This window comes from Populus trichocarpa, chromosome 1 (genome assembly GCF_000002775.5).
Source record: "Populus trichocarpa isolate Nisqually-1 chromosome 1, P.trichocarpa_v4.1, whole genome shotgun sequence".
In the NCBI taxonomy this organism is placed as follows: Eukaryota; Viridiplantae; Streptophyta; class Magnoliopsida; order Malpighiales; family Salicaceae; genus Populus; species Populus trichocarpa.
In genome coordinates this window covers 28,869,645-28,893,108 of record NC_037285.2, presented here as the reverse complement: position 1 = coordinate 28,893,108, position 23,464 = coordinate 28,869,645, and the positions used below count along the sequence as shown (strand labels likewise).

Here is a 23,464-nt window from a genome sequence, read left to right as displayed (position 1 = left end):
TGTTTTAAGGGCAAAATAAAAGGATTTGGTGGATTTTTTTAAAGAGATTATAAGGGGCGACATATGGTTTTAAAGAGATAGAGAGAGGTTGTATGGTTTGTATGTCCTCTTGATCTAGGCTGCATTTAAATTTTAATTAATGTAATGCTTTAGAATTGTGACATCTACCTTGTCGCTCTTTTTAATAGCGACACTTCCTAAATATTGCACTTCCAAAGCATGAAAATGTCAAACTGTGTTATTTTGCCATATCTTTTTGAAACAGTGCTATTCTACTAAATTTTTACGTTTACTGTGCTAATTTTACAAAAAAACAAAAACCTTGAAAATACTCACTAAATCTTTATTCAAAGGAAAAAAAAAACTCTAACAACTAGAGAAGAAAACCCTCTATAAGAAAGAACAATTGACAACAAATAAAAAACTCACAGTAACACAAATAATGATAATAATGTAAATTTATCTACAAGCATTAAAAAAATCCAATTTAAAAACAATTAGATGTTAGATCTTTATTAAAACATTAAAAAAAATAGGAGGGAAAATGAAAATAAATAAAAATAAAATATGTGATGCTCAGGTAGTAACTAGTAGCATCTTATTAGTTATCTATACTCTTGCCTTGCCTTTTTTATTATTGAGTTTTACTTTATATTTTTTCTTTCATTCTCTTCAAATTTTACAGTCCTCTCTTATCTTGTAGCTTTTTTCCTAATACAATGGAAAATTAAATTAACTTTTCTTTATCCCAATAGGTTATAATTATAAACTTACTTGTACTCAATTAAAAGTTGTCAGGATTCAATGACTATCTATGTTTGTGTTGATTATGATAAGGTGAGTTATTATTTATTTACAAGATTCAATTAAATTCAAGGCAATTATCTAAACTTTTTAAATGAAATGTGATAAAGATAGTGATGAAGCATGGTTTTGGTAATATGACCCACCCTTCCTTGGTGAAAGCACGGGTAAATCATTGTTGTTACCTATATAAGGTCCCTTTTATATATTTGGAGACTCTCAAAAGATTAAATTAGTATTGGTTTAAAGAGAAATCGATTGTACTTTCTAGAAAAAAGCTTTTAAGATTTGGCGCGATCATCTTTTTTTTCTTCTATTATAGCCCCTTAGGTGCTTCTCTTCCTTGTAGGGGAAATGTTGGCCTGATATATTATGATAAAATATCTCTAATTTACAATCTCATCAGTATAAAATATTTTTAATTCATTAGGAGGTGTTTGGGCTTAGCGCTTGGCTATGTTCAAGAACGATGGGTCTAACAACTCACCAAACCAATAGACGTGTAGGTTTAGTGTTTGGTTGCACCTATAAATGGTGGCTCTCACAACTTACCAGACCCATAGGCGTTTGCGCTCAGCGTTTAGCTAAGCCTAAACACATGTGGGTCTGGCGACTGGGCTTAGCACTTGGCTGAGCTCAGGGATGATGAGTTTTAATCTTCTTGGTTAGTTCTTTGGAGAGCAATTTGAAACAAATAAATAAAAAGTAATAAATGTAGATCCATCATATTGTAAAAAAATCATTTGATGAATTCAACATAGATGTTTTCATCAATTTTAACGTGTTCTGGTAATTTATTTAAGAAAAATGACCGATATCGCTAAAGAAAAATACAAGCAACACTAATATTAATTCATATACAACACATGCTTACAATAAATGTATTTAGTGGTGTCGTGTATAATTAAAGTTAATATTTTTTTTATTGAAAAAAATCAAAGTTAGTATCTTTCATTTATTATCAATGACACATCATATATATTTTATTGTTCAATTATTATTTTTTTATCTCATAGAGGAAATTGTAAAATTAAATAGATTGGTTACAATATACTATTTAAAACATATCATTCTATCTTTTTATTATTATTGATGACTATTTACTATACTTAAAATAACATAATCATTTAACTATAATCATAGATATATATTGTTGTCTTGACTATATATTAAGATATAGTCGAATAATAATAATACAAGTTGTTGTTGTTGTTGTTGTTGTATAATCATTTTGTTTTTATTTATTTTTCAAAAAAATATTTATCTTTAATTGAAATTCCATATCTACCAATACATCAAATATCATGGATTTAACAAAGCCTCCTTTTCTTAGAAAAGAGAAGACAACAACTTCCATCTATAATAATAAAAATAATAACCATCTAGTAGGTGACCTAGTGGTAAGAGCTTAGGATTAAGAGGTTTGCTCTCCTGTGATCTCAAGTTCGAACCATGTAGTTGCTGATATGATTGTCACTGGATGTTTACATGGTCGTTAACTTCAATGCCTATAGAATTAGTCGAGGTACGCGCAAGCTATTCTGACACCCACGTTCATAAAAAATAATACCCTCTATTTTGAGAAAAAGAAAAACTTCAAAGTTGCATTGATACTCGACATCCTTGCCCTAAACTCCAACACTTGTATACCAAGCACACACTTTCTATTAATTTTTTCGTTCTCAAGGTAATTTACGATGAGAATGAGATGGAAAGAGACGTAGTAGTTACAATATATATTTTTTTCTCTTTAGGTTCTATCTCTTTTAAGGCAGTGTATATAGAAATTAATTTTTCTAAAAAATCAATAATTTTAAAAAATATTTACTCGAATCTGAAGTTAGCTTTAATGCTTATACATTGAAATTGCTCACGCAAAAAAATTAATTGTTATTGGCCAGCCTGAAGAGAAGTTACTGGTTAAACTCTTTCATTTAATATAAAAATTAATTTTATTTATGCCACGGTCTATCATTATTCATAATTCTCTCAATGACTACCAAACGTCATTCCAATTTTTTAATTTCATATTTTCTAAATCTTTAACATTTCATTCTTAAACTTATTTTCTCAATGTTTTTTCTTTATTTTTTTCTATCTCATACCGAAAGCAACCTTAACAAGGAAGAAAACACGAGTGTTGTTTTGAACGCGCCAGAGAAAGAGAGTGAGCAAAGAACTTGCCGGACGCTGACTGGCTGCGAGATTATACAGTCGGTCCACGCTTTGATTAGGACAGGCATCGGTAATAACGTAGCGCCTACTCAACCATGATTCCACGCCCTATCTCTGCTCTCCATGGACACATCAAGGAAATTTTCTTGCCACTGTTTGAATTAATCACAGCCGTCAATATAGTTTTATCTTTGACCTCGGACGGTCATAAAATCATGGTCATGTGATTCATTATCTCCATCCCATCCACCATCGGGTAATATTCAAACCTGTATATATTTGGTTCTATATATTAAAATTATTTGTGCCATGCATTTGAACTTTGTTTTTTTATTCAAAGAGGTATTCTTATAAATTCATGTTGAAATTATTGAAATGTTGTGTGTGTAATTGTTAATTTTAATGAAATAAATCCATAAAAAAATATAACAGATAACACAAACAAACAAAATATTATGATTAAATAATTTTTTATATAGACATATCAAGAAAAAAAATTAAAAGGCGTAGGATTTTACATATGAAAGGTTATACTATTCATTCTTTTACACGATATTGTAAATGAATTGTGCAAAAAAATTTGTATTTTCAGTTTGATTCTTAATTTTTTTTTTTTTGTGTGATTGCATCTTTTTTATTTTTGTCAAATTCAAGAATAATTGAATAAAATTTATCGGCTAATCATAAAATTGAAAGATTAAGAACCAAAATAGAAAAAAAATACCATAAATGAGTGATGGTTTCAAAGTTAATACAAAAGGTTTAATTTGATTCTCATATTTTATAAACTATAAATGTTCGGTACCTCAATATTTTATCAATTTTATTTTTGTATAAAAATTTATTTTGTTATTTTTTAATCCCTATTTGAAAGGAAAAAAAAAAAGATTGTTGGATTCCGGTGTAGACAAAGAAAATATTATTAACATTGATTTATGTTATAAATGGTCGATTCTTATGTCAAAGGGTTTTATTTGATAAAAAGAAATTCTTATTAGGTGATTTTTTACCTTAAAATTACCTTAAAAAATTAAATCTGAGCCTAGAAAGATTTTTGGTTTCATGTTGATTTCGGGTTTTAAGATAGTTTTTTGGGTTTTAGAGGTTAATGATAGATTTATCACGACTCCTAAGATGTTTTTTTTAGTGTTTTGGGTAAAAAATAGTTGAAAATAAATTTTTAAATCAAAGAACTATCTGACCCAATTTTTCAGTCATTATAATGATTTGATTCTCGTCGAGCAACCAATTTTTCAGTCATTATAATGATTCTCGTCGAGCAACGCATTGTTTGATTCTTCTTTTTTTTGAAAAAAACAAATAAGAAAAGCCTATTCGTTGGGGGTAGCGAATAGGCCAAGTAGGCTGACCTGACTTGTCAGACCCAACATCGCTTAGCTTTTTTTTCTCTAGATTATTTTTTAAAAAAATCAATGGGTGTTTTTTAAAAAAAATTATATTTGTATTAATACCCTCTTGAGTTGAGATTCTAATAAGCTCTACATTTGAATTTTATCTTAAAGTCTTATTTAATAAATTAAATTTATGAGTTAAGATGATTTTTTAATATGATGTTAAAATATTTATTAATAAATGATGATAAATTCTAATTTTATCAGAAAATATATTAAAAAGTAATATAAATAATATTTTAGGATATGTGATTTAACAATACTTTCACCACGTCAGCAATTAAGGAGATCGGACGGATGCTGGTGAAGAGATTACTATTATCGTTAGAGGATTTAAAGTTGAATTCTGACAGAGCAACCCTTTGATCACATCTAAATTAATATAACTTTACCTGCACGAATGAGAATGCGTCTTCGATGATAAGATAACTGTGGATGAATGAAGAACAATTCATTAATTATCGGTTTTAACCTAGCCAGGCTATATTATGCAGTATAAAAATAAATTAAATTAGATAAAATAAGGAAGAACTAGCCAATCCAGTAACAATGCTGATGTAACTGCTCCGGTCATGGGCCAAAACAGGCCCAGGTGGGACCATCCGATTCACAAAACTGGCCTGCATATTGATTTTTAGCTCACGATGGCATATAAAAATCTGCTTTAGGCATGTTTAATGACGTATTTTTTCTTCAAGTTGTGTTTCAACAGGCAATTATACGATTTAATCTGTTCATATTTTTAATTTTTATTAATCATTAAATGCTGCTTTGTATGCATGCCTGCTTTATTGCTTGTAGCATGTAATTTGATGTTCAATCTAATATTCAGTTTCGATTTCAATAAATGCAGTTTTATTTATTTCTCAAGAGATAAATGAAACATTATTTGGATTTTATATCTATCGTATACTTGGCAGCCAAGTTTGTCCAAGAATGGCGAGACACTACAGCCGGAGGAGCTCTGCCGGTGGGCCAGGTCGATATCGATAACGCTGTTCTGATATTGCTTTTATGATTTTACTAGCAGCACTCACGCGGACAGGAAAAGCAATAATTTTAAGACAGTTTCATGCATTGGTTGATCAATCCAGCCAAGTTTATTTTATTTTATGGACTGCAACTATGATAAATTAAATATAAAAAAGAATACACAACACATGGGATGACCAAGACCCACGCAGATTGTCTGAACAGTTGAAGATGTTGACCAAATTCACGAAGACGGCACCTCTTTTGGGGTCACATGAAAAACAGGGGACTCCTCCTGTTCACATCTTTTCTACCGGGAAATGGGCCCTTGATCCAGCGGCAGAGGATTGGAAGCAGATATTCAGAATGACTTTGAGCCCACCCACAGTATACATGGCTTAAGCCCAACTTACTTGGTTACAGTTGGAAGTGGAGGAGGGTAAACCAGCGGAATTGGATGGCGAACTAGGAGGGAGGGATCATCTGAACCAGTAGTTATAAGAGGTGCAGCCCAGATGTATGACGAGTTTTGCCAGAAAAAACCCCTTGACTTCCCCTGTTATGAGAGACAATGAAACCATGACAGACAGTGTTAAAGCGTTGCAAGCGTGTTTAAAGCAAACAATTGAAAAGGAAAGGGACCACAATTGAAATAAAAAAAAGAAGAAGGACAACCTTTAATTTTGGTTGGCCTGATATGTTTTCTGCGTGGAAGAAAGATAAAAGGAGGGTGGAGAAAAAATTAAACCACTACCTAACCACCACGAGAAGCGTCACATGCATCATTCTTGTAAATGCGCCTCTACATGAACTATAGGCAGAGACAGTGGTTGCCTCTTTTTTGCTCCTGGAAGGCCCCCCCCGTAGGCGCTGCTTCAAGGGTGTAAACTGTAAACGCTCCACACACGTCAATAATTTTTTTTTTTTAATTTATCAAAAGACTTATGTGCTCATGATTGATTTATTTTAAAAGTAACTCACTAATGTTATCATGTTAAAAAAAGTTTAAAATTGAAAATGCCTTGAAAATATAACTTTTAAATATTATATTAATATTATATAGTACAGATAAAAAGCTAGAATACCAATCTATTCTTATTCAATCTTATAATAATAAATATGTCACGTGGAAATAATAATTTTGCCCTAGAGGCTAGAAGCTAGTTATATGATTTCAATCGTGGAGGGCAAATTGATGGCATCATAAGTGTGTCATTTAGCTCTTGTCTTGTACTCCCTCCGTCCCACCTTTCCATTTTATTAACCTGGCTTCAAAATTGAACTCTTATATATATATATATATATATATATATATATATATATATATATATATATATATATATATAACTTGACCAACACTTTAAGGCAAAAAAAATAAAATAATAACAATACATTTACAGATGGAAGGTGTGTGGAGATGGGGCAAAGGTTAACAATACAAGTCAAGCAAACATAACGTTGATCATGAATATGATGATCAGGTAAGCTACTGTATCTTCTAGAGACGAGTATTCGGATAATTCGTATTAAAAATTATCAATTCAGAAAAATTTTAAGTTTTTTTTATTTCTGTTTTCAAATTCTCTGTCCCATATTAATTTTTCAATTCTCAAAATTATATATATTTTTCCCGAATCATACTACTGATTTATGAAATAATTTGCACCTCCTTCTGACCCAAAGCATTTTATTTCTTTTCCAATCCAGTAAGGAAATTCAGATTTTCTAAAAATTCTAAACCCTTGCCAGATTTTCTCTGAATTATTTCGGAAAATTCTAGAATTTTCCGTTCTCTAAATTTTTTTAAGAAAAATTAATTCGAAAAAAATTCAGGCAATTCAATTTTTTTTAATAGTGCTGGTATGGTTCAAATGAATCCATGCTATCATATGCCCAAGGATAACTTCATGAAAGATTGAATGAATCACTTAAATTGTATGAAAAGAAAAATTGTCAATGAACTGGAACCACTACAAGTTCACATTCTACAATGACTGCAGCAACGAGGAAACAAATTTCTGTAAAACTTAATTTTCAGGATGTTTCAAATCATGAGATTTCATGGACGAGAATACTCCATTCCAGATAAAAATAAATATAACAAGGGCATATGCTCAGTTCTTTAACCTCTAATATCTGCCTACGATATTTATAGCATCTCTTATAAATGGCAACATTGAACAAACATAACTGGGAACAATAGCAAGCAAGTCCTGGAATTATTTACAATACTACTACCTGTATGTGCAAATTTAAAATGAGATTCAGGCATCTCAATCTCCAAGAGAAGCCATGATCCATAGGCACCTTACCTGCCTAGAGAAGCCATGATCCATAGGCACCTTACCTGCCTAGAAGCACCAGGCGTCGGGCCGCAGCTAAAACATAACAACACAACTGAAACCCATGCGCATGCAGTGATTTTGCTTCAATATTGTAACAGGCTACTCTGAGAACTGGTTATCATCAAGTTTTCTGCAAATTCCATCTTCTCCATTTCACTTTGCTCAGCCACTCAAAATTTATCAAAGGTTGACCAGACCGTAATTTCACAAGGTGTGTTCTGTATGGTATAAGCATGTTCTTTAAACCTATAACACATTTTAAGACAATAAAACAGTTAGCATACACTTGACAGCATAAAAAAAGAAGAGAAACTGGGGATGTCATCTCTCTCTTTCCATAACCAAGTAATGCAAACACAAATTTCATGCAAGGAATACCTGTGATGCACATCGTCTTGTAAACGTGAGCTACGTGAGCATCTCCTTTGGTAGCCATATGCGGCCTCTCCAAGCACTGAAGAAATGCCATGTCAGCCTTTAACAGTTCAGCTTGATCATGAGAGTCGTAACCAATATCATGGCAATAACAACAGTAATCCAACCAATCAATCGGCCGCTTATCCCAAAGAAGAGAACCCCCATCTTTCCCACTCGACCAATTCGGCCCACAATAATGACCATATCGTGGAAATAACTGAGAAAGAAAGGCTCTTGCACCAGTATGCCACGGGACCTTAGAAACATAAGGTCTAAACCGCAAAGGATTGCCCCTACCACTGTCAACAACCCCACGCGACTGGGCGTGTCTTTTCAACTTCTTGTTTATGGTATCTGGTGCTCTAATTTTATCTTTCGCATTGATAGCCCATGGAACAATCGCTAAAAGCGACCATCCCCAGAACTTGATATCAAAACGTGGTTGTTGCCCCGGCTGTCCCATCATACAACCCATTGATAAAACCGCAGTTGCTGGTTTAGGATTTGTTCCCGAATCCTTATTTGAAGTCATCTTGAACCATGGGGTATTAACCTTAAACTCTTCAAAGTTCATTATCGAGAAACACAATAAATCACCATGTCAAAAAATTCAGAACTGATTTTCTAGTAAACCTGCCAACAGATAATTTTTAGTATTATCAGAATCTATCATTTGATTAATTCACCAAGAAAGAAAAGGTGTGATTACCAAATTCCAAACGTAACCTACTTTCCTTAACCCTGTTTGGTTGCTGAGAAAATTGTTAGTATTAAAACAACACGGACAAACTTGTAATTACAAACACAATTCAGTAATTTGAACTTCACGGTCCTTCTCTTTTTCCACCCGTAAAATTATAAGAATTGAAAAAAGAAGAAGAAGAAGCTGAGAGTAGTACAAAAAGAAGTAACTTTGTTATAGTTTCATTTTCCTCCGTTTTCTCAGCAACCAAACAGAAGCGAAATCACAATTTGCGAGAATCAACAGTTACAAGCTGAAATCAAGAGAACTTACTTCATCTTTCTTCATCGATTCTGTCTGCTAGTCTGACAATTTCTGTTGGCGGACAGAAGTTTCGCGAGTAAAGTTTTTGGTTTTCCTTTTTTTATGGTCTCGCTGCCTTTCTCTGGTTCCGGTCCCGTCCCTCTCTTTATTTCAAGGAGTGGATCACGTATGACCCCGCTCCCTGTTTATAATCCACAGGAATCCAAGAGTAACTATTATCGTGGGATCCACATGGCTTAACATGACATCTACTTACTAGATTGTTGTTGGGAACTAGGGATATACTGTACTTTTAAAATAATATTTTTAAAAATACATTAAAACATATTTTAAAATCATTTCTTATATTTACAATAGAATACTTGAAAATTTATTAAAAAATATATATATTTTTTTAATATTAACTCATTAAAATAATTCAAAAATAAAAAATAAAAAATAATTTAAAATTATTTTTTTTCCTTAAAAAATACAGTTATTAAACTGCAATGCTAAACAGACCAGTAACTTCGTCCACATGATGTCGACAATATAATACAGTTAAAGCGCAATGTTAAAGTAACTTCCACTCTGATGTCGACGACATGTTGTTCGTAATTTATCATCTATCTATAACAACGTGAATTGGAACCCACCAAATTAAATCCAAAAATAAAAATGGGATCAAACCATCATAGCGGGTCCAGAAGATTCGAATAATTTAGTTTTGAAGCTAGCATATTCGATAAGCTGGAATTGATATTTTTGGATGATTTGAGCAAATTGGATTGGACGAAATAGAGATGAAACTGGAAGGTCTCCCCTGGAATCGAAATGCACGAGGCCAGGTCAAAATTACCTTCAAAATAGACTAGATTGAGTTACAAGCATTTGACCATGAATATGCATCCATATTGTTCAACATTTTTAGAAACAAAACAAAAACAAAAACAAAAACAAAAAAAAATCTCTTCCAAACTGTTCAATTCACATCTCCACCTAATATTGACACGATACAGCATACAACATTTTGTGACAAAAGAAAGAGCAATGCGATGACACAGAGAACACTTGATCATTACGAATTCAACCATATCCGCACTAGAAAAAGGCCCGCAGAAACGGAAACAGGCAGAGAGAGAACGAAAATTGTAGGTAAGCAAGGGTAAAGGGGATACAACTATATGCAACACTGAAGAATGTACAAGACCACGGGTGAATTTCGTGGGCATCATCATATTTGGTCAGTTCCATGGAGGGGATGATGGTCTATAAATAAAATCTTGCGAAGATGTTGTGCCGTAGTTCAGATCAAGGTTGTGGAGTTGTTCCATGAGCTGAGAACGCCTTTCCTTGAAAAAATCCAGCCGAGTTGTTAATTCTACCAAAGCTGAAGATGCTGCTGATGGATGTCTTGGATAGTCCATCACCTGCAACAATGGTGAGTAACACAACATGGATTAAAAAAAATATTTCTTGCATGGTATTACTTAAAAATTAGCTCTCTCAAATATGCAAATTATAGGACCACGTGACAAGTTAAGGTCTTGATAAAAGTCAACGCATCCGTGTGTTGAGCTTAAGTATAGTCGTCAAAATAATTGTAAGCAAAGAGTTACCTCCACCGCTCTGGAAGTGGAGGGAGCAGAATCAATACCACAAAGCTCATCCATGGACATATTTGTTGATGCCTCGGTACTTTTTGAGTCACTAATACTTGCTGATTCCATAAATTGATTTCGAGGAGGTTGCCTGCTGCTGCTTCCAGTTGCTAACCCCGGTCCTTTAAGATGTCTCCGATCAGTCCCCAACAAACCCTCCTGTAGCATAGCAGCCATGTCACATATTTAAGAGCACAAAACAGGTATTATTTGAAACAAAAGGTCGTGCTACAAATAAATGGCTTCAAGATGAATTAAACAAAGATGCACCACATTATAAAGGAAATACAATTGATACATCACCAGGCTCAAAAGACTTTCCATCAAATGCACTCTAATTTTTCCTAGAGAACGTTTACCTGCTCATCCAAAAAGTACTTTTTTTTTTTGAAGGTGCTGTTCCCAAAGTTATGTGGCGTCTTACCTGTCACATATCTCCATTTGTTTCCTGTTTATTTTTATTTTCAATTTTATAAATCATTTTGGAGACAACACACTTAATGAATCAAGAAGCCCTAGAAAAGGAGCTTCTCCATCTCCTTGATCAATTAATGTTCCAGACATTTATCTCAACCTTAAATGATGCCTAACTCAAAGCAGGTTCATAATCAACATCATAGTAAAATGACCAGAATCTCTAACACAACATATTGGCATGATATCCTGATCAAGGGACCTAATTAGCAATAAAGCTTTGGCAAAAAATGCAGATGAACATATGAGAAGGAACAGTTCATTAGTTAATACTAGAAAGCCTTGCATTGAAATTTTCCTTCGTCATGCCATGAACTTTAGTTTAATCACTGTACTTTATTTATCTCTATCTCAAAGGCCAAAAAGTTGGAAGATTTTTTGGCAGCCAACCAGGCAGACAATCCTAAAAATGTTGAATAACAGTTAAATCATTGGTCATTTTAACTAACAATGGAGGAGTATGAGAGTATGAGTAAAAAAATTGGAAATAGGAAAGCAAACAATGATGATGATGACCACCTCATTCAATAACAAGTGAGATGCATGGGTAGGGTGGATGAAAAATAGAAGGTATTGCAAATCAAAAAAAGGATGGCACAATCAAACAGGCTGCAAATACCATGTTAAATAAGCACCCATTACTATAAATGCTTCAAGCACATGCAACTATGTACATCAAGACCAATAAACTTAGCTTGCAGCAAGGAATACAAGATTAAGATGAGTTGGAGTGATTCATGTATCTCCTTTCTCAAGCTCATAAAATATGCTTTTTTTTTCCTTCTCTTTTTATGAAAATCTCATATATGCCAGTCAACTGTAAACAGAGCTCCACAATACCTCAGTTCTTTGTTTCCTCTCATGATTAACAAAAGCAAGGGTTGTATCAAAATCTTGCTGCAAAAATCTCCTGCAGAAGTCAAACACAATAAAGGAAATATGATAAGAATTTGATAGCAGTGAAACAACCTATCTCATCTTGTTCACTGCCACATACATCTCATCTTGTTCACTGCCACATACGCCACTAGGTGAAACAATGCATCTCTATTCCTTGATAATGACAACATTGTTGTTCTGTTTAACAATATTGTTAACTCAAGGAAAAGTGACATGCAACTAATTGTAACTATTGCCACCTTAGGTGGAGAAATTACAAAGATGATATGACTTTGCAGACTCACTGTGGAGGGTTATGATTTTGAACATGTTGATAACAGTCACTTGCATCCGAGAGTGAACCATAATGATGCTGTCTTTGCTGATTAAGTTGATGGTGAAGTTCCGCAACTTTTTGCTTCAACCTGGTCACATCCGCTTCAGCTAGAGCAATCTCCTCAAGCTCAGCCCTTGTCTTCACATCAGGTAAGTCATAAGAATGATTGTTACTCCAGATTTGAAAGAAAGAACAAAAGAAAAAAAGAAAAGCAAAAGAGGGGGAAAATGCAAAGCTCCTCAGGATCTACACACACTTTAGAATCCATGCCGCGAGAATTGGAAAACTGTCCAGAAGACATGCTCAAACCAACTTCCAATGCAGCTCTAAGATCTCTTTCAGCTTGCAGCTGCTCTTGCAGTCTTGCAACCTATGAGGTAATTTGCATTCAGTCAACACAAACACAGTGTAGGAAAACAACACTATTAGTTTTATTCCATTGTACAGGCTGACTAAGTAAGCAAACAAAGGCAGAAGAAGACCATAAAAAAATTCGAGGGCTTGAGAGAAGATGATCACAATGCAGTTCCAGAATACTAGAAACATGCAATAAGGTGTACCATCAACATGAATCTGGCACTAAGGATAGCTAAGCAAGCATAAAAAGCCTTTCTTTACTGTCAAAATTGCACAGATATTGGCTAGCTGGTAGTGTTCTTCCTTATTTGTTCTGTTCTTCTATGGTGGAAGGATTGAATTAAACTGTGTATTCCACACATGTATATTGAAGTAAAAATACCACATTCGAAGTAGGCATGGCAAAGTTTTTCCATCACCAATTTAACATTCAAAGCAAAAGGCAGCACACAGATAAAACCTGGTAAAACATTGGAAAGAGAAAGCAGCATGTAATGAGCAAAAAATAATTACATCTTGTTCAAGTGCCAAGCGACGCTCATGCAAAGCTTGCTTTCTCCTCTCTAAGCTTGCTTGTAAAATTGCATTTCCACGAGCCTGGAAAGACACAATAGTCTATCCTATCAGGAAAAACTGCCAACATTTCATAATTGAATAGAAAACACATTTAAAGAAAGTATTGAGACCTCCTTTGCAATTCTGTGCCTCAAGTCATTCTTTGCAATCTCAAGCCTCTGAATAGCAAACCTAAAAGGAATACAACTCTATATAGTTAAATAGAATAGCACACAAATATGGATCAGGTTAAACATGAAAAAGTTATTTAGTGACAGTAGATCATGCTTCAGAGAAAGACTCAGAAGCTAATGCAAGAACCTATTGAACAATTACTTCAGCTCTAAAATAGAATAGCACACAAATATGGATCAGGTTAAACATGAAAAAGTTATTTAGCGACAGTTGATCATGCTTCAGAGAAAGACTCAGAAGCTAATGCAAGAACTTATTGAACAATTACTTCAGCTCTAAAATAGACTATCAACAGTAGAGTGTCTTCATGTATTGAGGCAAGGATATGATGGAAAGCAAGAGCTGCAATTCAGAGTAATTTTACCAACTTTTTTTTAAGAGAAATGGAGACAGATAATGAAAATAAAAGCATAATTAAGAAAAGCATAATCCGATGCGTGTTGGTTCTGGTAAGCTCAAATTCTTTACTTAGATACCACTATATAATTTGTGATTCACATTTGTCTACCCAGATTTAACTTAAGAGAGATGTTTTTTCAAATATATTTTTGGAAGGGAAAAGAGACCATATGATATTAAATGCCAAGTTAGAAAATTATGTCACTTGAGAACTTTCAAGGAGAAATGAGGAAAATAAATGATTATAATTGAAATGAGAGAAATGTATCATATTAGGCCCAAATGGAATTTATACCAATGACAATACCAATGCTATACTAAATTACTTGGAACACTACAAGTTAATTTTAGAGCATTGAAATGCACAATATCAAGGTGGTTAAATTAATTTAAACTGCTTGGCAGCGTGGGCTGCAAAACGATATACATAGATATGGATTTTCGGCTTTAAAATGTCAAATAGCATTTATTGATGTTGTCAAAGGCAATGCATAAATTGAGTATCTTACTCCTCTTCTGCAGAAGAATCGACTGATTCCATTGATGGTGTCTTTCTGGCCTGCACATAGATCAATAGTATTATTGGGCTTCTAATTACACTCTAGGAATATAAACTGCACGAACTCAACTGATACAAAGATCACACTTTCTTCCTCCTCAAGAGAAAAAACCTATGCCACCCCACACCCTGATTGCTATAATATAAGGTGCGGGAACAGTTTTGGATGAGTGGGGAACCAATTTGAGGCAATTAAAAAACTCACTCCAAACATCCTTCAAGGCATCTTATACTTTCCTTCGCAATTATGTTCCACACCCGACCATTATATGCCTATAACCACATCAAGTTTACAGCATAATATATAACAATAGTTATATTGTGTAAGCCTTTGATGTTTGTCCCTGCTTTGCATTCATTTGCCCCAATGAGTTGAACTTGCAATTCTTGATCCCTCAGAAAAAACTTAATCAGTTCCTTTATGAAACTTTAAATGCTTAATCAAAGTGCATCACTCTGAAATCCTTTCATTTACAGAACATAATGGGTGAGGATTTTACAAAAACATTCTCGCTGAAAATTTATCAGGAATTTCTTTCAAGCTGAAAAGGAGTATCATTGACTGCTACTGATTTTAGGGTTCTTGGTAGTTAATAAGTGACTGAAAAAAAATCAATAGATGATAGCTTACATTACTTCTTCCCCAGAATGTTGATCGCTTCCCATTGAGATTGGAGGCTGAAACTTTACCCGCTGACTTCTCAGCAGATGATTCCAGTCCAGATATGAGTATGGGAGACACAGGATCCGCCGAGGCTAGAATTGCACCCATTGATTGGTAAGATTCACCAATCGGTAACACACTTGAAGCATCCATCTCGCTTGTTGAATTTTCATTTCCTTTCTTTGGTTTACTTTGTTGTCCTATGAGTTGAGCATTGGAATCTCTCATTTGTACAGGATCAACAGAAATATTTGAACTCTCAGCTGGAGCATTATTGGTTCTAGGTGATCCAATATCTGAATCATCACCACCAAATGCCTGCAAGAGTAAAATTGAATATATACATTGGGCAAGATAACCATAGGTCAAAGCTGACAAGAGTTTGAACAAAACAGAACCAAAAAAAAAACTACACAGGATGTCAATATGAAATTTGAACAGTTTAAAATATTTGTTCCATTACTTTTACCCTCACAGTTAGCATAACAAGGGAAATTTAAGACTAGTCACCAGATGGTTGTGTGGGTCCCAGTAGCATAAAGGAAAGATCCTTGATGACCATAAACCAATAAATTATTAGGAGATTCTCATTCATACACTTTATAGGCATAAGTAAGCCATATGCAGAATGCATAAATCTCAAATATCAATGCAAATGTAATCATCTCCACTGCAATAAAACCAACTTAAATTCAAGAAACTTCCTACGCTACAATTTTCAACTTCTTCATTGTCATTGGAATAATTAAGATGCTCTGGATAGAACAGAAGATGGAATCCTTAAAAGTTTCTCCACAAAACCAAACTTCCATGAATTGTCCAATTATTTGACTTGTTAGAAAGAAGTTTCAAAACAAAAACTAAAAGGACCAATTAGGAGAGACAAGGACCATTCAAATCCCAATTATCACAATTGTGCATCCTTGGCCACCAACCCTTTGATGATATTAAGTGTGTAATATCTAAGATGAGTTGATGCAATTTACAAACAAATCTACTGAAATGATATAGCAAAACATAACGGGGATCAAATTTAGGACACTAGTACTCATCACTCCCCACATAAAATCCAAATAAAAACACCATGCCAGTATTTGTAAATGCCAATTGGTATAACATCACCAGAAGCAGAAAAGGAAAAGAAATTATCTTTGCCAGGAAGCACAGAAAAATCCAACCCATTGACAAACAGTTAAACTGATCACAATATCCCAGCAATTTCAGGCTAGAGACATCGTGACGTTGCAGGAAATTTTATCTTCCTAATGACATGATCACTACTAATATCACTAATTCAACATGAAGGAAAGGAAGAAAGAGAAGTCAGTGGCATATGCATGTGTATGTGTATATAAGAGAACCTTATAATCATAGAGATCACTGCTAGCGGAACCACTGGTTTCACTCAATTTTCCACTGAGAGCACGTTCAGGATCATTATCTGTATCTTGATCAACTTCATTTTCTGCATCATGATAACCATTGTCTTTCATGTCCATATTTTCATCATCGCTTGAATCATCACTCGCACTGTTTTCTATCTGGGAATCAGCTGAAATAGAGCACCTGTGTAGATTTTCATCCTGAAACAACATGACATGCAAAGCATTATTCTTCAGACAGGGATCAATAATTGTCAATAATCCTCATTCCATAATAATCACACACTTTTACCCATTTATGTCATTTTTTAAAAGGACCATTAAAGGTAAAAATGTACTAAATGAAATTTAGAGGAAAAAAAAGATTGTTGAAGAGTGGTGGCTTGGAACTGCATTAGACTCAAAGAGATGTACCTTTTTCTAGAATGAGATATTGTCATGGAGTCAACTTGACCCATTTATTAGGCAAGTTCTATATCTTAACCAGGTAAACACTAAAGTCAGGTGTCACTCCCTATACATTACAAGCAAAGGCATCTTAAACAAGCTGAAACCAAGAATGATTGACCGTGCAAAAGAAAATTCAGCAACATTTTCAGTTTTCATAACAGCAGCACACTTTGTACCAAACACACAGAAGTCATAATACCAGGACTTAATTACCAATGTATCTTACATCAAAAATATTTTCATACTCCTCCAGAAGTGTTGTAATGATGGCTTGAGCATTATTAGCAGCATTTGCAGCAGCAAGCAGCTGAGCAGAATTATCACCGTTAACATCGAAGTCATCCTCCAGCTCACATTCCCCGGCTAATAAAGGACGTAGTAGCAAGGGTGCCATGCAAGCAGCAACAGCAGATGGATTCATTCGATTTTCATGAGCATGTGAAGAGATTGTGTGCATCATCTTCAGAATTCTACAATAATACCCAGAACATAACTACCAGATTCACGCAAGTATAAAATGGATATACCAAAAATTATTGCTGACAGGAACCTAACAATATTTAGTCACAAAATAAGTAAATTTGCAGTCATTTGCAAACATGGAAAGATTACCTCTGTAATAAGCGTCGATTTGGTTCTGGAAATGTCTCCACTATTGCAGACCGCATTGCATTAATCCGAGCTTCCTTCCGATCAATTTCTTGTGAAATACGTGGCAAACAAACAATATCAGTATCTAATCATGCCGGTAAAGTTCTAGTCCACTATTAAGAAAGGGAGATACTTCAATACCGTACATGAACCCATATAGAAAATAACTTTTAAGAAAACATCTGATAGACTTTTATTTTTCCATTCTGAAGACTTATTGATTCATACACTTGACTAGTTGATTTATTTTTATGCACTCAATGATGATGATTTAATTTCATGGTGCATGAATAAAAGGAAGGTTTTAGATTGATAAGTAATACTTTTAGATTACCTTTGATGAGATCAAAGCTAGCACTTAGCATCCTTGAATTAACCAAAACTCAAAGTAATCTAAATATGTAAGCATTTTGAGCATACATTCAACATGAACCAATTTGACCCACTTCTTTAGATTATATGGACGAAACATTTCATTATAATCAAATCTGAGCTATACATCTGCAATTAGAAGGAAAAACAAAAGCTCCAATTCATAAACAATGGACATGAAAGTTTTTCTATCATTTGAAGTGAAGTTTTGTTAGAATATCAATGAGAGAATGGAATGTTGGAATGGTTCCACAAAATCATTCAAGAAACAACACTGAGCAATATGCATCACTCTAGCGTATGTTCATAAAATATAAAATAAGATAAGAAGGGAGATACAGATCTGAACTTACTATAAGCCTCCAGCAATGCAGTGCAGCAAGATGCAGGAACAGGAGAGGAGGGCAGTTCCCTTAAAACATGCTGCATTTAAAAAATGTGGGATGGACATGGAATAAAGTGTATAATCTAAAAGGCAAAAGTTATATCATGAAAGCCAGAAAGTACCTTCACACAATCACCAACAACATGAGCATCCTCATCTGATTCAAACTCGGTCTTGCCTATAAATGATCAAGAAAATTTGAACAGAAGTCTCAGTTTAGAGGGTGTGCAAGCATTTTAAAAACAAATGAAAATAAAATTAAGCTGGAATCTTCATACAAGAGTTCCCCAGATCATAAAAAACATTCAAGAAAATTGCTATCTTGAGAGGAACTCTACCTTGTTCGTATTCTTGTACTCTGTGGTCAACTTCCTCAACATCTGCAGACTGACGTAATATTCCTTCAACTTTGGTTCCTGATGGAAAGATAAACACCATAAACAAGCAAGCACACCGCAAGTGAGGACAATAATTGACCACAAGTTACACACACGCACACATATAAAATAACGAAACGGCCAAGTGCACCGCAAGTGAAAAATATACATAAAAAAAGTATGCAGCAATTAGGAGGACTAAACGAAGAAGAAAAAATATTAAGTCCAAAAACTGCTGGCCTGCTATTTTGCACCATTTTTAACTATAATGCCACACTTCTGTGAAGCATATTATCATCAGATTGAGCATGCAAACGCTACTCGCTACTTGATATTGTAGCCACTTACATAAGTACCTGTACTGCTGAAATCAGTTTTTTTTCCTAATAAAGAAAAAGGCAAAAAATAGAACACCAGTTTTTCTAAAACAATATGCCAGAAAGGCCCACATTTTTCATTAAAAGAAAATTGCAGATTATAGAACAACAAGCTCAGAAAAAATGGGGATTACAACTTTACCAAACTTCTCGAGAAATCGGAGAGCTTTCTCAAGGAATGATGGACCGCCATCAATATCTTCGAGGGCAAGTAAAATGGGTCTTCCAACAACCATTGACTTAACAGGATGTTTATCCCTCCCTGATCAAAATGCGATTTAAATGCAAAGCCAGCATAGGAGTTAGCACGTAACTGGCTGAAGTGAAGATCATTTCCAAATTGCAAAAGAAAAGGAAAGGGGAGAAACGAAAAGGATAGTTTTTTATGGTTGAGAAGAACAAACATTGATGGAAAGACCCTTCAACAGCTTCATTTGTGTCACTTTGGAATACCCTGTTGTGTCCAATTACAAGGGCAGCACTTGGTGCTTGTGAAAGGGCATGTTCAAGGGCTGTCTTCCACTCATACAAATCCTCTGATGTTTCAGCCTGAAATTTAGAACAGGAAAGCCAAAAATGACTTACACATTGAACACACTTGAAGAGATAAGTGACGTTGAAAGGAAAGAGAAAAATACGAGTCAAGAAAGAATCAAGCTTGAAAAAGAAAAGGTATAAATGAAGTACCTTAAGGGTGAAAGCTCGCCCATCACGTCCATCAGGAAACAAAACAGTTAACAATTTCTTGTCTTCTCTAACAACGACACTGAAAATAAGAATAACAACTATTACCAAGTCTTCAGAATACAAACTATAAACAGTATTTAGTAACCAGATGTACCTTCCAGTGTTATTCAAATCAATGCCCCCCAAAGTAAGATTTACTTCACCTCCTCTTTGTGGTAGAGCACTCTGCATGAAAATTAAAAATGAGCATTATTTTAATTAGTTCACAACCATGAAAAAATTCAAGACAGGTGGGTTAGGTATTATAATGAACAAGAGACGACACATGTTAAAGTACCAAAAATTTTTACCAAGAAACTGAAATTTCCATCGAATACTGCGAGCAATAAATCATCATCACCATCATATAACCAAAACGTGTAACTAGATCAAACATCATTTTATAAACCCAATAACCCAATGTTTAGAGGGGTAATCTACATGTCCATCACAAAAATAGACAATCAAGCAATGATTATAAAACATATCCAAGTAAAAAAAGAACATGGGATGAATAAATCATACTAACAGGGTCATTTTTGAAAAACACCAAGGAAGTTCGTGTAAGGATAAACCACCGCTTCTTCCATGACTTCCAGCCTATTCCTGCAGAAATTCAACATTAACTTAATTGAGTAGCAACAAAAGGTTTCAATAAGCTCTAAAGACAATTCAATGAATTATAATAATTTTTACCGATGTACTTCAACCTATATTGATAAAAGAAGACGGACTTTATACAACTGATAATTAAGCAAATATCTTTATCATCTGAAAAAAATGTGAAGCTGATGGGTGGGGAAAAGGTAATTGTTCGAACTGAAAATGGATTGTAGAATTTTTAGATAGCATGTAATTCTACCTAATTTGCCATGATTCTCAAAAATCCAGTTCTGAAAGTGGATGTAAAGCGTTCCGAAAATGAATGTTCATAGCACCCATTACTCAAGAAATTGGAACAGCACTTCAAATTCATGCATATATCTATTTGCATACTTCATTGAAGAAAATCACTATAGCTGAAACATAGCATTTGCACACAAGCCAAGTTTCACATAAATATTTACTTAAATCAAACAAGGAATAATAATAAAAAGTTTGAGAACCAAATCAGGACATAGAAAAATAAAACCGAAATCAGCAGGAAAAAAGTTGTTACCAACCTTTCGAAGAAATGAAAAGTGGGCCACTCTTGAAAACCTGCGAACATATGACATAGAAGATATGAATAATTCCTACCTGCCTAATAAATAGAGACAACTAGAAGGAAATAACCAATATACGTGCTGCATTGCCCAATAATATCATCAAGTGAACAGCCAAAGTATTGTACGAGCTATCAATATAACACAGATATTTAACATAATTTTGGTTTGGTAAAGCAGATATTTCCAGAAAAATCACGTAGCAACATGTTCAGTCTCTTGACCATTAAGTGTTTTTGACAAGCTATATAGCAAACAACCACAAATTAGCATTCGATATATACATGGTTCACCGACTAGTTTTAGAGTCTGATGTATAACCACAGTTTGCACTGAAAGCAGCTCTATCTTAACCTTATTGTTGTATGATATTTGATAAATTGCACAAATTGAGAACAAGAATTTGACACAGAGCAAGGACATTCCAGCAAGAAATATCCAGACGACAGGAAATCCAATTATGTTCAAGTTTCTCTCTTTAAAACTTCAAATTGCCAAGTCTCACCACTACATGTTTTAACAGAATTAAATACATATCCATCCCAAATTAACCCTCAACCACAACTACTTATCTAAAATCAAAGAATGATCCATTCTTTGGGGTGGCAGATGAACAATCAATTAGCTTCAAGACCCACATTAAGTCGGGATGATACCCTGTATCCTGTCCTTCCTACTGCATTGGTAATTGTGGATTCAGTTTCTTATGATTATGAAAAAATTAGAAAACGTGAGCACAACTCTGATAGTTTTGCATCACAGATTCCTTATCGTTTTCTGCATTTATTGCCATTACAACATGAAATATCCTAGTTTTTATCTCCTTATCTCCGATATTCCTCGTCACCACAAAAAGAAACACGTTAAGAAGCAAATGCACTTCAAAATTCTATTACCAAAAAAAAGCCAAGGAACCTCTCTATCCGCACCAAAACATATATATTCGAGAAAAAGAAAAGAAAATGCTTCAATTTCTCAAAAAAAAAAAAAAACCGTTTCGGTTATTGACTAAAACAAAGATCCAAGAAAAAACCAAATCAAATTCAACTCACATTCAAATTAAACCAAAACAAATTTAAGAAAAAAATAATAATTACGCACCGTATTGGAAGGTCCGGCTCTTGGCCGCTCGGGAGCCGCTAAAGAAGCCGACGACATTAAAACTGAAGGAAAAAAAACCACAATAATCCTTGAAAATGCTTAGCATTTCCAAATAGAATATTTTAACTTCTCCATTGAGTCAACTCGCAGTAGCCGAGTTCCGCATCGTAGGTCGGCTCCTTATGTCAAACTCGAGCGGCAGTTCAAGATCTGACTGGTTGTGAAAACTAGTTAGGGTTTTTTTATTTGATAAAAAAAAAGGGCAATGAAGAATAAACAACAACAACAACAACAACAACCAGAACTACCAAGCGGCAAGCAATAACTGTAAATTTATTAGTGTTTTTATTTATTTATTTATCTCATTTGGTTTAAATTTTACTTTTGATGATAGTATTGGTTTTAGGTATTGGATCAGGTAGAGACTACAGAGGGGGCGTAGTGGTTGTGCAGTAATAATTTTGCAATCTGGTGTGCGTGAGCGATTGAGGGGAGGGAGTGACTTTGGCTTTGCTTTTCACTCACTTCTCTTGCTGGCTAGAGAGAGAGACAGGTTAGTGAAGGGAGTGGTGTGGGTGTGGGTGTGGGTGTGGGCAGTGGGTGTGAAAATCAGGTCAGGGTCCAAATAAAATGAGACCATGTTTACCACATTTGAACTTGTATTGAAACCCCTAAGCTTATTTGTGGTTTTTTTTTTTTTTTTTTTAGGGGGGGGGGCCAGAGCGGGGGAGGAGCAGTTATTTTCCTCGTTTTAAACTTTTTTTTTTTTTTTCAGGAGGGAAAGGAGAAAAAACTATTTAGCAAAAGATGCCACGTGTTGTTGTTAATGGTAAGAGGTGTTTGGAAAAACTTTATTTTCTAAGGTGTGTTTTTATTATAAATATGTTAAAATAATATATTTTTTTAATTTTTAAAATATATTTTTAATGTGAAAACAATCCAAAAAATATAATTTGAAATAAAAAAATAAAAAATATATATAATAAAACTCCAGTTGAAACGTGGGGTAATACACCTTAGGTATTAAGAAAAAAAATTCTTTTTTAATTTTTTAAATTCAAACTTTAGAGTAAAGAATTTATTTGAACACGCCAAATTAATATAGAATATAGAATTACGTCTTTATTTAAACAATTGATACAAATCAGATAGTGTTGATTGAGGCATAAATTAATCCAGTGATAACCATATTAGGTTTGATTAGCGAATCTTGGATCATACTTGTAAATGAGTTAAGAGTTACATGTG

At 34.0% G+C, this 23,464-nt stretch overlaps 2 protein-coding genes across 4 annotated transcripts; both read right to left on the bottom strand.

Annotated features, from left to right (window-relative positions):
• Positions 1 to 7,420: 7,420 nt before the first annotated feature.
• On the bottom strand, positions 7,421 to 9,303 carry LOC7480119 (uncharacterized). Of its 2 annotated transcripts, XR_002980194.2 has the most exons (4): positions 9,141 to 9,303; positions 8,087 to 8,758; positions 7,711 to 7,954; positions 7,421 to 7,675 (listed from the first exon to the last, which is right to left on the bottom strand). XR_002980194.2 is itself a non-coding variant. In XM_024594760.2 (3 exons), the coding sequence occupies exons 2-3, from the start codon at positions 8,697 to 8,699 to the stop codon at positions 7,830 to 7,832; spliced, it is 738 nt and encodes a 245-aa protein (XP_024450528.1). In that variant the 5' UTR covers positions 8,700 to 8,758; positions 9,141 to 9,303; the 3' UTR covers positions 7,421 to 7,829. The 2 variants fall into 2 exon arrangements, 1 of the variants encoding a protein (XP_024450528.1); XM_024594760.2 differs by having other exon boundaries at positions 7,421 to 7,954.
• Positions 9,304 to 9,916: 613 nt separating this feature from the next.
• On the bottom strand, positions 9,917 to 22,835 carry LOC7463885 (rho GTPase-activating protein 7). Of its 2 annotated transcripts, none has more exons than XM_024587422.2 (22): positions 22,217 to 22,835; positions 21,074 to 21,110; positions 20,440 to 20,516; positions 20,026 to 20,096; positions 19,872 to 19,950; positions 19,589 to 19,733; positions 19,327 to 19,446; positions 18,769 to 18,846; positions 18,553 to 18,608; positions 18,399 to 18,468; positions 17,635 to 17,722; positions 17,249 to 17,492; positions 16,552 to 16,773; positions 15,158 to 15,508; positions 14,477 to 14,526; positions 13,505 to 13,565; positions 13,332 to 13,415; positions 12,718 to 12,831; positions 12,430 to 12,599; positions 12,086 to 12,155; positions 10,768 to 10,930; positions 9,917 to 10,540 (listed from the first exon to the last, which is right to left on the bottom strand). In XM_024587422.2, the coding sequence occupies exons 1-22, from the start codon at positions 22,271 to 22,273 to the stop codon at positions 10,422 to 10,424; spliced, it is 2,526 nt and encodes an 841-aa protein (XP_024443190.2). In that variant the 5' UTR covers positions 22,274 to 22,835; the 3' UTR covers positions 9,917 to 10,421. The 2 variants fall into 2 exon arrangements, with proteins under 2 accessions (XP_024443190.2, XP_006369653.2); XM_006369591.3 differs by having other exon boundaries at positions 10,730 to 10,930; positions 22,217 to 22,834.
• Positions 22,836 to 23,464: the final 629 nt, after the last annotated feature.

Excerpts from the sequence above, each read along its gene's own strand:
- LOC7480119 (XM_024594760.2), bottom strand. The coding sequence starts at position 8,699 with ATGAACTTTGAAGAGTTTAAGGTTAATACCCCATGGTTCAAGATGACT. Across the intron at positions 7,955-8,086 it reads CAAGACGATGTGCATCACAG|GTTTAAAGAACATGCTTATA; the intron begins GTATTCCTTGCA and ends AATGTGTTATAG.
- LOC7463885 (XM_006369591.3), bottom strand. The coding sequence starts at position 22,273 with ATGTCGTCGGCTTCTTTAGCGGCTCCCGAGCGGCCAAGAGCCGGACCT. Across the intron at positions 19,447-19,588 it reads TGAAGGGTCTTTCCATCAAT|GGAGGGATAAACATCCTGTT; the intron begins GTTTGTTCTTCT and ends CATTTTGATCAG. Across the intron at positions 17,723-18,398 it reads TGCATTGCTGGAGGCTTATA|AAATTGATCGGAAGGAAGCT; the intron begins GTAAGTTCAGAT and ends GTATTTCACAAG.